The 14,071-nt window shown below is 43.6% G+C and overlaps 1 protein-coding gene across 1 annotated transcript in view; it reads left to right on the top strand.

The window, feature by feature from the left end:
* Positions 1 to 1,478: 1,478 nt before the first annotated feature.
* The window catches only part of LOC110520380 (ephrin type-A receptor 6), a 262,278-nt gene continuing 249,685 nt past the window's right edge, over positions 1,479 to 14,071 (top strand). Inside the window, exon 1 of the mRNA XM_036974914.1 lies at positions 1,479 to 2,204. Within this exon, the coding sequence (XP_036830809.1) occupies positions 2,126 to 2,204 (79 nt within the window). The 5' untranslated portion in view covers positions 1,479 to 2,125. The remainder of the gene's footprint in view (positions 2,205 to 14,071) is intronic.

The raw sequence follows: 14,071 nt of genomic DNA, 5'->3' as shown, positions 1-14,071 counted from the left end.
ACAGCAGCTCTCTACAGACTCTTAAAGGATGGGACTTTTTCTCAACTCAGCCATTTTTTTTATTTCAATTTGTTCATTGTATTATTATCATTCTGAACCATCACATCCTGCAGGGTAGCCTAGTGGTAAGAGTTTGGACTAGTAACTGGAAGGTTCCAAGTTCAAATCCCAAGCTGACAAGGTTCAAATCTGTTGTTCTACCCCTGAACAGGCAGTTAACCCACTGTTCCTAGGCATCATTGAAAGTAAGATTTTGTTCTTAACTGACTTCCTTTATTAAATAAATGGGGGAAAATAGGATAATCCTATTTATTTTTTTGGGGGGATTTTACCTTTTTCTCCACAATGTCAATCTTGTCTCATCGCTGCTTCCAGAAAGGCTCAGGAGAAGGTCAAGTCCTGCGTTCTCCGAAGCATGACCCACCAAACCGCGCTTCTTAACACCTGCCTGCTTAACCCAGAAGCCAGCTGCACCACAGTGCCGGAGGAAAAACATTCAACTGACAAATGAAGTCAGCCAAATAATTTGTGTGGCGATTGGATAAGCTAGCATTGTGCTGTCACGCCACTTCCTTGATAGCTGTCGTCCTGGACCTACAAATGCCTTGACCTTTATCGATCAATTGTATTGGTGGAGTTTTGCATAGTACATTCTGTTGTTGTAACGTGGGCTTAATTCCAAGTCCTCGGTGACAGGGATGGTCGTTGGCTAGAGCAGACAATGTGTCTGAATGCCTTTGAGCTGAGTGGTTTTGACTGATATTGTTTCTGGTTGGCTTAGAGTTGACTGATTCTGACTGATGTCCCTTGGACTGATTGACTGGCATCATGTCAGGAGGGAGTGTTGCTTTGTTTAACCCCACAAGGTGAGGTGCAGTTGACATTGTTGTTGGCCAGGATGACACTACTGCTTCAAAGATCCACTGGGTAGAAGTTGCACAGATCTTGGATCATCTACCAAGATGCCTAACATTAACCATTCGGGGGAAAACACAAACCTCACCCTAGGTCTAGGAGCAATTTACATCAGATTCAATGTTTTCCAAATTAACTATTTCAATTATAAACTTGAATTCAGCTTTACAGTACATTTACTGTAGGCCTACATGAAAGTAACATAATAATGTGAAAATGAATGCCCTGCCTGACCTTCAAAATGTATTTTCTAAATATAAAAAAGGTATAGGCCTAGGTAAGCAGAGCTAATCTCGTTTAAAATGGAGGAAAATATATTAAGTTGCAATTTACGCTATGCATCACATTATGTTACATTTCCTCCCACACAGATAATTTGCAATCCAAATCTACCTGGAATATAGGTAACAACACTGGTCATCAATAACCTGCAGAAATATTGATGTCCAGCTGGAAGAGGCACACACATACACGAACACGCACACACATAGACTTTGCTGGCTGCCATGCACACTGCCGTTGTGTTGTCAGCTAACACCCTCTAGCGCCGGGCGCCCTGCACAGATGCGCTCTGTCTCGCCGTTCTGTAGCTGTACTCTGTCGTTAACGGGAGTTGTACAGTTCTCTGCTGCAGCAGTCAGTCCTGGCTTGCATCGAACCGGCTACAGTGGCACTACGCTCGCTCAGACCAACCAAACAACTGATACCGCGCCACTTGGAGTTTGGAACTGTATGTCACGAGTCGCATCCTGGCGTCTTCCATTTCCCGCGTGAAGGAATCACGAATACGCTTAGCTGAAACCAGGAGGAAATAAAATAGCGCACCCGAGGAGGAATGTTTGATTAGATTTCTTGTCAAAACAGTGAAATACAGGAAGGTCCGATACGGAGCGCAACGAATTTTGTCTTTGAGCATCGCTCTAGAAATGCGTTCGCTGAGGGTAAATGTCGTCTTGATGTTTGTTTTTGCCGCGGTGTGAACTTCACTAACCTTCCTAAGCATTCCGCCGGATCATGCGATGGATCTCCTCCAGTAGCCTATATTTGTCTGTCAGCTCTCTCCAGCGGGGACTGGGTGCGAGGAGGGTCCGGGGAGAGGAGAGACACCCACGGCTCCACTTGGGATCTAAAGGCACTGTGTGACCAGGTTTCTTCTTCTGGATAGTCCCCTGCTCGGCGCGGTGCTGGGCAGCCTGTGGATGGTACAGAAATGACTTTAGGAGAAAAACTCTGCTTCGTTTTCCTATTTTTTAGGATTTTCTTCACTCCTACCAGCCACGGCAATCAAGGTGAGAGATGTTATCTGCGCATGACTTTGGAGAAGAGTTTAATATTAGCCTAAATTAGTTATTAGTTATATGTATTTTTTTTCGGGTAAAGGCTGCTGATATGTGCTTTAATTCACACTTGTGGCACATGTTTCCTCCCGCGCCTAAATGTAGCCATAATAGGCTACAGTTAACCAATGATTGCATTGACCAATATATAGGCCGGAACCTACAGATAGGTCATGTAACATGTTACAGTAGGCACCGCCAATAACAATAGTCAGGAGCTCTAGGCTACGACATTCATATTCCAACCAGCACGTTTGCTTTCCAAATGACTGGCAGTCTGCGTTTTTAATTTCTTGAAAATAGCACGCAGTTTGATTTTGAATAATGTGAACTTATGGCTATTAAACAGTTTATCATGTGTGGAAAAAATAGGCCTACTGGAAGGACAACAACCTACCGGTAAATAACGCACGGAGCCCTTTCCCGCGCTACGAACGCTGTGAACGCTGGAGAGTGAGAAGTTGACAACCCGGGGGTAGCAAATCAATTAGGCTAAGGTTACCTATCTACATCCTTCAATGACTACAACCGTCCATTACGTTTTACATAAGGTTTACAAATGGACAAAATACTTACAGTATCCAATCAAAAACACAAAACATCCCATTTTTTTTAACGCAGTGGCTGGATTGAATTATGTAAAGACTGAGGTTAAACGTTTTAAATTGTATTTATTTAAGCCCATACTATACCTTCAAACTATACAGACAGATTCCTTGATACGGGCAGATTGATGCTCTCAGGTGAATTGAGCCCGTAGCTTTTGGATCCCATCACTGTTCCATTCTGCTATGTTGACCTGATGCATGACTGCAAACCACATAAGAATCACACCAGATAATAACATCACTCTTATGTTTCCTTTAGAGTTTCATCTGTTTTCTTTCTCTATTGCTTCGTCTTTGTCTCTCTGCCACCAAATTTGGTTAAAGAAGCTCAGGTGTGTGTGTGTATGTGTGTGTGTGTGTGTGTGTGTGTGTGTGCGTACGCGCTATCACTCAGGTTTAAAATAGTTCAATTGATTCTACAGGGACACAGAGGGATGTGGCCCCTAGGTTATATTTGATTGTTCTCTCAGTACAATAAAAGTGATACTACTCCCTCCTCTGATACTACTCCCTCTTCTCCCAGGCAGATGCTACATAACAGCCCAGTGTGTCTTCAAAGATTGAATGATGATTGAGTTGATGAGTAGCGTGTCAGCTTTCCAATCAGCCCTATGGTGTCTTTCACATTGACTTCAGAGGTGCCTCTGAGATTTTGTTTTAGGCTGCTTCCAGCTTCTGTCCGTGGTTCTGAAACTGTTTCTCTCACTGTGTGTGTGTGTGTGTGTGTGTGTGTGTGTGTGTGTGTGTGTGTGTGTGTGTGTGTGTGAACCAATGTGTGGCATCCAGATTATGTGTATTTCTCACCTGTTGTTGTTGGATTTAGAGGCCTTACCACATGTCACAATTCATCAGAAAACAACTCTAGAATTATGTTTTATCTCTGCCAGACAAACAGCTCTTTGCTTTTAAAACCCATGTGTCAAATGTTGTATATTGCTTTGAACCGGGTGAAGGTGAGCGTTGCAGGTTGGGGATTTCACAGGCACAATTGGGCCTGATGTCAGCTGAGAGAAGAACAATGAAAACCAATCAGTCTCATCCTCCCTGGCTGGGAGACGCTGAATGCAGCATGTCAGACAATCCCTCACACCAACACCAGTGTTCTGCAGGGACGCAAAGAGTTATTAACTAAGCCCTACTACACAAACACTGCCACGTTTCAGCTTTCTCTACAGTACTCACTGTTATTCTTATTTCTGTGGGAGTTTTGTTGGAGCTGCATTGTTTTTTTCCTAGCCTGGCTGGTAAAAACAAAGGGAGGATTGGATAAATTAAAGGATTGGCTAAATGAAATACGCTGCAGAGATTCAGAGAATCTGAGAAAAATGTCAGTCCATTGTTGTAACATTGTTTTAAGTGTCCCCAAACTAAAGGGTTGATCCTTTTAAATGAGACAGGAGATCCCTTGGTTCACTGGGTCCTGCTTTGCTGCTGGGCCCAGATACCCTTCCATCCTTAAACCAAGACAAATATACCAAACAATTTTGCTTTCAGCACTTACAGTATGTTTCTATGACTGATCAAAACTCATTTTATCCCGCTCTCTCCTGTCTCTCTGCAGCAGACATACAGTCAACAAAATGTTTGGAACATCACATTTCAATGACAGCGCACTATCGAATCGTAATACATATAGAATTGTGAGAATCCCAATACATATTGTATCTGCACCTAAGTATGGTGATAATATTGTATAATGAGGTCCCTGGCAATTCCTAAACTTATTTCCCATCCCCAACTAACTAAGCCCTATCCCTGATAAAGTTGTGTTATCAGTGCATGCATCAAAAGCCTGTCTCAGTGGCGCCACCTGCAGCTGGCTCTCCAAAGAATCTAGGTGGGAGAAGGTAGAACTAGCTATACAGGGTCAGATATATTTACCTCCTAATGGTTAATTTATAGGTAGGTTATATAGTAAACTGATCCTAGATCTGTGGTTAGGCGCTAGGTGTGATGTGTGGCCTGTTAGCGAATGGGTAGATGGTCTCTCAGGTGTGTTGAGATGGCTTCTCCTCAGTTTGACACTCATACATGCTTCCTGTTCCAACACTATGACAGTCCATCCTCGAGGCGTCTGTGAATGGCCCTCTAACGAAAGGTTGCTACATGTCTCTTTGACCTGTCTCTGTCATGCCTGTCTTGTAACTGTCATTTAGGGTCAGCACTGTGTTATGAAGCCATGGCATTCTGCAGACAATCTTTCCATTCTGGTCAAGACTGTAACCTCCCCTCACTGTAGCACTTCATCTGCTACTCTGTGGTAAATTCTCATTAAAAGCCTCATGGTGCTAATATCTGATCTAATTAGCTTCTAGCTCTGATTTGCTTGGCTATAGTTCTGACATTAAGATGTTACATAGTGGTCTGATTCATCTCGAAGGAGGAGGAATGTGAGCGAGGCGTTTTCCCCACCACGCCTGTCAGCTTGTCTGTGCTGTAGAAAGTGTTTCATTTCACACCACTTCCTATCATCTGAATAGAATACCACCAAATGTCAATCTATTCTCTTTCTACCCAATCACTTTCCCTACATCTCTTCATCTCTCAAATGTTATTTTCATCTTCTTCTACAGCCTTCAGAGGAAGGCCCTATACATTTTCAAAGACTCCAGCCACCCAAGTAATAGACTCTGCTACCACACGGAAAGCGGTACCGGGGTTCCAAATCTGGAACCAACAGGACCCTGAACAGCTTCTACCCCCAAGCCATAAGACTGTTAAATAGTTAGTTAAATAGTTAACCAATAGCTACCCGGAATATCTCCATTTACCCTTTTTGAACGAACTCTTTTGACTCATCACATATGCTTCTGTTATTATCTATCCTGTTGCCTAGTGACTTCCTCCCTACCTATATGTACTGTACATACAGTGCCTTGCGAAAGTATTCGGCCCCCTTGAACTTTGCGATATTGAAATGGAAGGAGTATCAGACCACTGCAAATCTACCAAGACCTGGCCGTCCCTCTAAACTTTCAGCTCATACAAGGAGAAGAATGATCAGAGATGCAGCCAAGAGGCCCATGATCACTCTGGATGAACTGCAGAGATCTACAGCTGAGGTGGGAGACTCTGTCCATAGGACAACAATCAGTCATATATTGCACAAATCTGGCCTTCATGGAAGAGTGGCAAGAAGAAAGCCATTTCTTAAAGATATCCATAAAAAGTGTTGTTTAAAGTTTGCCACAAGCCACCTGGGAGACACACCAAACATGTGGAAGAAGGTGCTCTGGTCAGATGAAACCAAAATTGAACTTTTTGGCAACAATGCAAAATGTTATGTTTGGCGTAAAAGCAACACAGCTGAACACACCATCCCCACTGTCAAACATGGTGGTGGCAGCATCATGGTTTGGGCCTGCTTTTCTTCAGCAGGGACAGGGAAGATGGTTAAAATGGATGGATAGATGGATGGAGCCAAATACAGGACCATTCTGGAAGAAAACCTGATGGAGTCTGCAAAAGACCTGAGACTGGGAAGGAGATTTGTCTTCCAACAGGACAATGATCCAAAACATAAAGCTAAATCTACAATGGGAATGGTTCAAAAATAAACATATCCAGGTGTTAGAATGGCCAAGTCAAAGTCCAGACCTGAATCCAATCGAGAATCTGTGGAAAGAACTGAAAACTGCTGTTCACAAATGCTCTCCATCCAACCTCACTGAGCTCGAGCTGTTTTGCAAGGAGGAATGGGAAAAAATGTCAGTCTCTCGATGTGCAAAACTGATAGAGACATACCCCAAGCGACTTACAGCTGTAATCACAGCAAAAGGTGGCGCTACAAAGTATTAACTTAAGGGAGCTGAATAATTTTGCACGCCCAATTTTTCAGTTTTTGATTTGTTAAAAAAGTTTGAAATATCCAATAAATGTCGTTCCACTTCATGATTGTGTCCCACTTGTTGTTGATTCTTCACAAAAAAATACAGTTTTATATCTTTATGTTTGAAGCCTGAAATGTGGCAAAAGGTCGCAAAGTTCAAGGGGGGCGAATACTTTCGCAAGGCACTGTCTCGACCACAATTACCTCATACCCCTGAACATGGACTCGGTCCTGGTACCCCATGCATATAGCCACGTTATCATGACTCATTGTGTATTTATTACTCGTGTTATTATTTTTCTATTAATTCTATATTTTTCTCTCTGCATTGCTGGGAAGGGCCCGGCCTGTAGGTAAGCACTTCACTGTTAGTTTACACCTGTTGTTTACCAAGCAGGTGACAAATGCAATGTGATTTGATCAAATTTGATTTAATTAGCTTTACATCCAAATTAAATTGTCAAGGTTAGGGATCGGGATGGCAAGCGGATCCTAGATTGAACGACTAATGTCACTCCACGCACCTGGTTTTAAAGGCAGGACAGAAACCAGCAGACAGGCACCCAGGGAACAGCGTTCCCATTCTTGTATTATAAAGCTAGAACACAGATTCATAAGCAGGCCCTGTAATGTTCTATTAATACCCCAGTGAAAACCCCCTGGGAACACTGCTGCTCTAAGCAGGGTCCTACAGGCCCCACCGTCTACTGGGAATATACTACACTACACTGAGACAGAGACTGTTATAGGACAACACACACACACACACACAAATGACTGCATAGACACAAACACAGATACACACACAGGTGCACATACATACATAAACACACATTAAAATATTTTAATTACGCATAACTGTACAGAAGAGGCGAATGAAAAAATCCCAAAGTTTATGAATGAAGTCTTTAACTGCTTTGTTATTATCCAGGATAGGAGAATCATGTTGTTGGAAGGCATAGCTTTCAACAGCTACCAGTCAGACCGGGCTCAGAGCTGTCTGTTTGTGGTCACACTGAGAAGGTATTCAGATCATTATAGGGTTGAGTTGGAAACAGACAGTGTTTTATGAATATGGCCAGTGTTTAAGTATAGATTTACATTGGGTGAGAAATAGAGCTTCTACACACATGCACGCACACACACACACACACACACACACACACACACACACACACACACACACACACACACACACACACACAGACACACACACACACACACACACACACGCACACGCACACGCACGCACACACACACACACAGACACACACACACACACGCACGCACGCACACACGCACGCACGCACACACACACACACACACACACACACACACACACACACACACACACACATTGCCAGTGGTCAGGAAGGTATGGATTTCAAGTGTGTGTTAGAGAGAGAGACGGAGGCAGACAGTGCAATTAGTCCTGTCCCCAGGGGTTCTGCTGAGGATGCTAGTGCTACTGGCACTCCATTCTCCACCGGCCTGCCAGACACACAGACACTGTTGGGAGAGGAGGAGGACATGGAGTTCTGCTGGTTAAAACTGCGGCTAAATAACTCAACCAGTATGTAGGGCTGATTTCCAGGACCCAGATTAAGCCTTCTCCTGGACTCAAAAGCAAGGGCAAAGCAGCAAGAGAAAGTGTTTTTTTTTTTTTTTGGAACTAACAAACAAATTCCTGTTAAAAAGTTAAAGAAATTTGCACTATTTAGTGTTTTTATTTGCATTTAAATAGATCTTCCTCAAAGCTCATTGCTTTGCCTTGTATTGATGTATCACCCTACCACTGAAGAAAAAATAAATAAAGAAGTGGAAATAACGTAGGAAGTTGTGCCCATAATACATCATGTATATCTCTCTCTCTCTCTCTCTCTCTCTCTCTCTTTCTCTCTCTCTCTCTTTGTCTTTCCTCTCTCTCTCCTCTCCCTCTCCTCTCTCTCCTCTCTCCCTCCTCTCTCTCTCTCTCCTCTCTCTCTCTCTCTCTCTCTCTCCTTTCTCTCTCCTCTCTCTCTCTCTCTCCCTCTCTCTCTCTCTCTCTCTCTCTCTCTCTCTCCTTTCTCTCTCCTCTCTCTCTCTCTCTCTCTCCCTCTCTCTCTCTCTCTCTCTCTCTCTCTCTCTCTCTCTCGCTCTCTCTCTCTCTCTTTCGGCATCTCCTCTCCTCTCCTCTCTCTCTCTCTCTATCTCTCTCTCTCTCTCTCTCTCCTCTCTCTCCTCTCTCGCTCCTCTCTCTCTCTCTCTCTCTCTCTCTCTCTCCTCTCTCGCTCTGTGCTCCAGTAACATTGTAATCCTGTGTTTCTCTCTCTGATATCAATCATGCATACAATATGTATTTATAAACATGACATTTCTATGTTATTATAAAGGTCAGGAATAAACACCTTTTTTTCCTTTTCTGTTATTACCTCACATGGAAACACTCAACTTCACTAGCAGCTGTTTGACTTGTTTTGACCAGGGTTTCACTTATACATTTTAGAAAGATTGCGAGGTACTGGATGGCTGACAATTTGCAAGTTTCGACCCAATTTTGCTATTTTGTGATTATTTTGTAAATTTTTTTATTTTCATAAAATGTATCTGCTATTATGTCTTACAACCGAAAATAACTGTTGTACATCAGATCGGCAGTTACCCCAATTTCGGCTTCAACTTCGACTGCCTTGGGCTCTCTCTGTAATTCCGTCCCATTTTTTGGGCTACCCAAGAGGAAACACCGGCATTACAGAGGCCGGGGGGGGGGGGGATCCTGGTGAGATTAAGGCGAAGGTGAAACCGCCCACCTCTTCCCTCTGTTCTACTGGCCAATAAATATACAGTTACGTCTTAATATGATGGATGACCTCCGATCGCAGATTTGCTACCAACGGGACTCTCGGAACTGCAATATTCTTTGCTTTAATGAAACATAGCTCTCAGACAAGGTACCCCCCATGACTATTCAACTTGATGGATTCTTCATTCACCGGGCGGACAGGACAGGGAAGTCGGGGAATTCAGGGGTGGGGGGAGGGGTTTTCCTCTACATCAACAACAACTGGTGTGCTAACTCCAGCACGGTGGAAGTGTCGACCCACTGTTCACCCGTCTTGGAATACCTGATGGTCAAATGCCGACCCTTCTACCTCCCAAGGGATTTTTCAGCTGTTATCGTGACTGTTGTATACATTCTACCTCAGGACAAGAAAAATAACAAGCTGTCATTTAGCCAACTGTACAAGGCTATAAACAAGCAAGAAAACCTTCATCCAGAGGCTGCTTTTCTGGTTTTCGGCAATTTTTATTTTGCATCACTAAGACACTTGATGCACAACTTCCATCAACATGTTTCCAATGCCACTAGGGGCAATAAAGTCCTAGTCGACTGTTATTCTACGCAGAAGCATACAAAGCCCTCACTTATCCGCCATTCGGCAAATCAGATCATGACTCCATACTCCTGCTGTCACGTTTGTCATATGAAGGTGACCAAGGTGCAGCGTGGTATACGTACATTCTTCTTTTAATAAAGAAAGAACACTGAACAAACTAACAAAACAACAAAATGAACGAAACGTGAAGCTAATACGAATAGTGCAGACAGGCAACTAAACATAGAATAAGAACCCACAAACACCAAAGGGGAAATGGCTACCTAAATATGATCCCCAATCAGAGACAACGATAAACAGCTGCCTCTGATTGGGAACCATATCAGGCCACCATAAACATACAAATACCTAGACCTACAAAACCCTAGACATACAAAATCCTAGACAATGCAAACCCCCTAGACAATACAAAAACTAGCGTATCCACCCTAGTCACACCCTGACCTAACCAAAATATAAAGAAAACAGAGAAATCTCAGGTCAGGGCGTGACATCTGCTTCCAGTTTACAAGCAGAAAATAAATCTGGAAGTACCTGTGACTCACTCCATTGAGAAATGGTAACCAGAATCAGAGATTATGCTACAAGACTGCTTTGCTAGCACTGATTAAGGAATATGTTTCGAGACTCCAGGATAACATTGAACAGCTAACCACCTATGTCACCGGCTTCATTTGTCCCCACAGTGAGGGTTCGCTGCTTCCCCAATCAAAGGCCTGGATTGTGCCAAACTAAAGGACAGGGCTACCGCACACAGAGCTGAGCCTTAACCCTGAAGCTACGGCCGAGGAAATAATAAGTGCAAGAAGTTCCGCTTTGACCTCTTCAGAGTCATCAAATGAGCAAAAGGACAATATATGAATAAGTGAAATCATATTACACAGGCTCCGACGCCCGCTGCATGTGGCAAGGGCTACAGTCCATTATGGATTACAAAGGAAAACCCAGACCTGATCTGCCCAATGATGCCTCTCTATCAGACCAACTCAATACATTTTATACACGCTTTGACAACAACAACATTGTGCCGGGTGTGAGGGCCGTCACCAACACAGACGATTGGGTGATCTCACCTCCCGAGGCTGACGTGAGAAAGGACTTTAATCAGGTCAACATCCACAAGGCCGCGGAGCCGACGGTATTCCAGGGCGTGTTCTCACACCTGACAGTCCCTGTCTGTAATCCCCTCATGTTTTAAGATGACCACCATCCATGCTGTCCCCAAGAACTCTAAGGCTTCATGCCACAATGACTACCGACCTGTAGCACTCAGTTTGCTAATCATTAAGTGCTTTTTTAGGCTTGTTAAGGCACACATCAACCCCACCATCCCAGACACCCTAGACCCACTCCAATTTGCATACCGCCCCAACAGATCCATAGATGACGCAATCTTAATTGCTCTCCACACTGCCCTCACCCACCTAGATAAGACGAATACCTATGTGAAAATGCTGTTCATTGATTACAGTTCAGCGTTCAACACCATTGTCCCCTCCAAGCTCGTCACCAAGTTTAGGACTGGTTCTGAAAACCTGCCTGTGCAACTGGATCTTGGACTTCCTGACGGATCGACCCCAGGTGGTGAGGTTAGGCAACATCACCTCCGCCACGCTGACCCTCAACACGGGGGCCCCACAGAGGTGTGTGCTTAGTCCCCTCCTGTACTCCCTGTTCACCCATGACTGCGTGGCCACGTACGACTCCAACACCGTCCTCAAGTTTGCTGACAACACAACAGTGGTAGGTCTGATCAGCGGCGACAATGAGTCAGCCTACAGGGAGGAGGTCAGTGACCTGGCAGTGTGGTGCCAGAGCAGCAACCTCACCCTGAACATCAGTAAGACCAATGAGCTAATTGTGGACTACAGGAATCTGGGGGGCGAGCACACCCCCATCCATATCGACAGGGCTGCAGTGGGGCAGGTTGAGAGCTTCAAGTTCCTTGATGTTCAAATCACTAAAGACTTAAAATGGTCCACCTCGAGGTTGAAATGGATTAGCATGGACCCTCGAATCCTCAAAAAGTTCTACAGCTGTACCATTGAGAGCATATTGACTGGCTGCATCACAGCCTGGTATGGCAATAGCACCGCACTCGATCACATGGCGCTACAGAGGGTGGTGCGGACAGCCCAGTACATCACTGGTGTATTGCTTTCATATAGTAATGCTTTCATATAGTATAACTTTCATATAGTACAGCTTTCATATAGTATTGCTTTTGAAATAGTACAGGTTCCATATAGTACAGGTTTCATATATTACAGCTTTCATATAATATAGCTTTCAAATAGTACAGCGTATCATGCTGTGTATATAGTAGCTTTACTTTTAACATGCTGTACATACAGTTGAAGTCGGAAGTTTACATACACTTAGGTTGGAGTCATTAAAAATCTTTTTCAACCACTCCACAAATTTCTTGTTAACAAACTATAGATCTGGCAAGTCGGTTAGGACATCTACTTTGGGCAGGACACAAGTCATTTTTCCAACTATTGTTTACAGACAGATTATTTCACTTATAATTCATTGTATCGCAATTCCAGTGGGTCAGAAGTTTACATACACTAAGTTGACTGTGCCTTTAAACAGCTTGGAAAATTCCAGAAAATGATGTCATGGCTTTAGAAGCTCCTGATAGGCTAATTGACATCATTTGAGTCAATTGGAGGTGTACCTGTGGATGTATTTCAAGGCCTACCTTCAAACTCAGTGCCTCTTTGCTTGACATCATGGGAAAATCAAAAGAAATCAGCCAAGACCCAAGTCTGGTTCATCATTGGGAGCAATTTCCAAATGCCTGATGGTACCAACTTCATCTGTACAAACAATAGTACGCAAGTATAAACACCATGGGACCACGCAACCGTCATACTGCTCAGGAAGGAGATGCGTTCCGTCTCCTAGGGATGAATGTACTTTGGTGTGAAAAGTGCAAATCAATCCCAGAACAACAGTAAAGGACCTTGTGAAGATGCTGGAGGAAACAGGTAGAAAGTATCTATATCCACAGTAAAACGAGTCCTACATCGACATAACCTGAAAGGCCACTCAGCAAGGAAGAAGCAACTGCTCCAAAACCGCCATGAAAAAGCCAGAATACAGTTTGCAACTGCACATGGGGACAAAGATCGTACTTTTTGGAGAAATGTCCTCTGGTCTGAGGAAACAAAAATAGAACTGTTTGCCATAATGACCATCGTCATGTTTGGAGGAAAAAGAGGGAGGCTTGCAAGCTCAAGAACACCATCCCAACCGTGAAGCATGGGGGTGGCAGCATCATGTTGTGGGCGTGCTTTGCTGCAGGAGGGACTGGTGCACTTCACAAAATAGATGGTATTATGAAGGAGGAAAATTCTGTGGATATATTGAAGCAACATCTCAAGACATCAGTCAGGAAGTTAAAGCTTGGTCGCAAATGGGTCTTCCAAATGTACAATGACCCCAAGCATACTTCCAAAGTTGAGGCAAAATGGTTTAAGTACAACAAAGTCAAGGTATTTGAGTGGCCACCACAAAGCCCTGACCTCAACCCTATAGAAAAGGTGTGGGTGCAGAACTGAAAAAGCGTGTGCTAGCATGGAGGCCTACAAACCTGACTCAGTTACACCAGCTCTGTCAGGAGGAATGGGCCAAAATTCACCCAATTTATTGTGGGAAGCTTGTGGAAGGCTACCCGAAACGTTTGACCCAAGTTAAACAATTTAAAGGCAATGCTACCAAATACTAATTGAGTGTATATACACTTCTGACCCACTGGGAATGTGATTAAAGAAATCAAAGCTGAAATAAATCATTCTCTCAACTATTATTCTGACATTTCACATTCTTAAAATAAAGTGGTGATCCTAACTGACCTAAAACAGGGCCTTTTTACTAGGATTAAATGTCAGGAATTGTGAAAAACTGAGTTTAAATGTATTTGGCTAAGGTGTATGTAAACTGTACCTTTCATGTTACCATTTATATGCAGTAGCCCAGCTGGAGTTCCTATGTCAT

Source organism: Oncorhynchus mykiss, chromosome 3, assembly GCF_013265735.2.
Source record: "Oncorhynchus mykiss isolate Arlee chromosome 3, USDA_OmykA_1.1, whole genome shotgun sequence".
NCBI classification, from domain to species: domain Eukaryota; kingdom Metazoa; phylum Chordata; class Actinopteri; order Salmoniformes; family Salmonidae; genus Oncorhynchus; species Oncorhynchus mykiss.
Note: the sequence above shows the minus strand (reverse complement) of the source record. Positions and strands in the feature narration are given on the sequence as shown.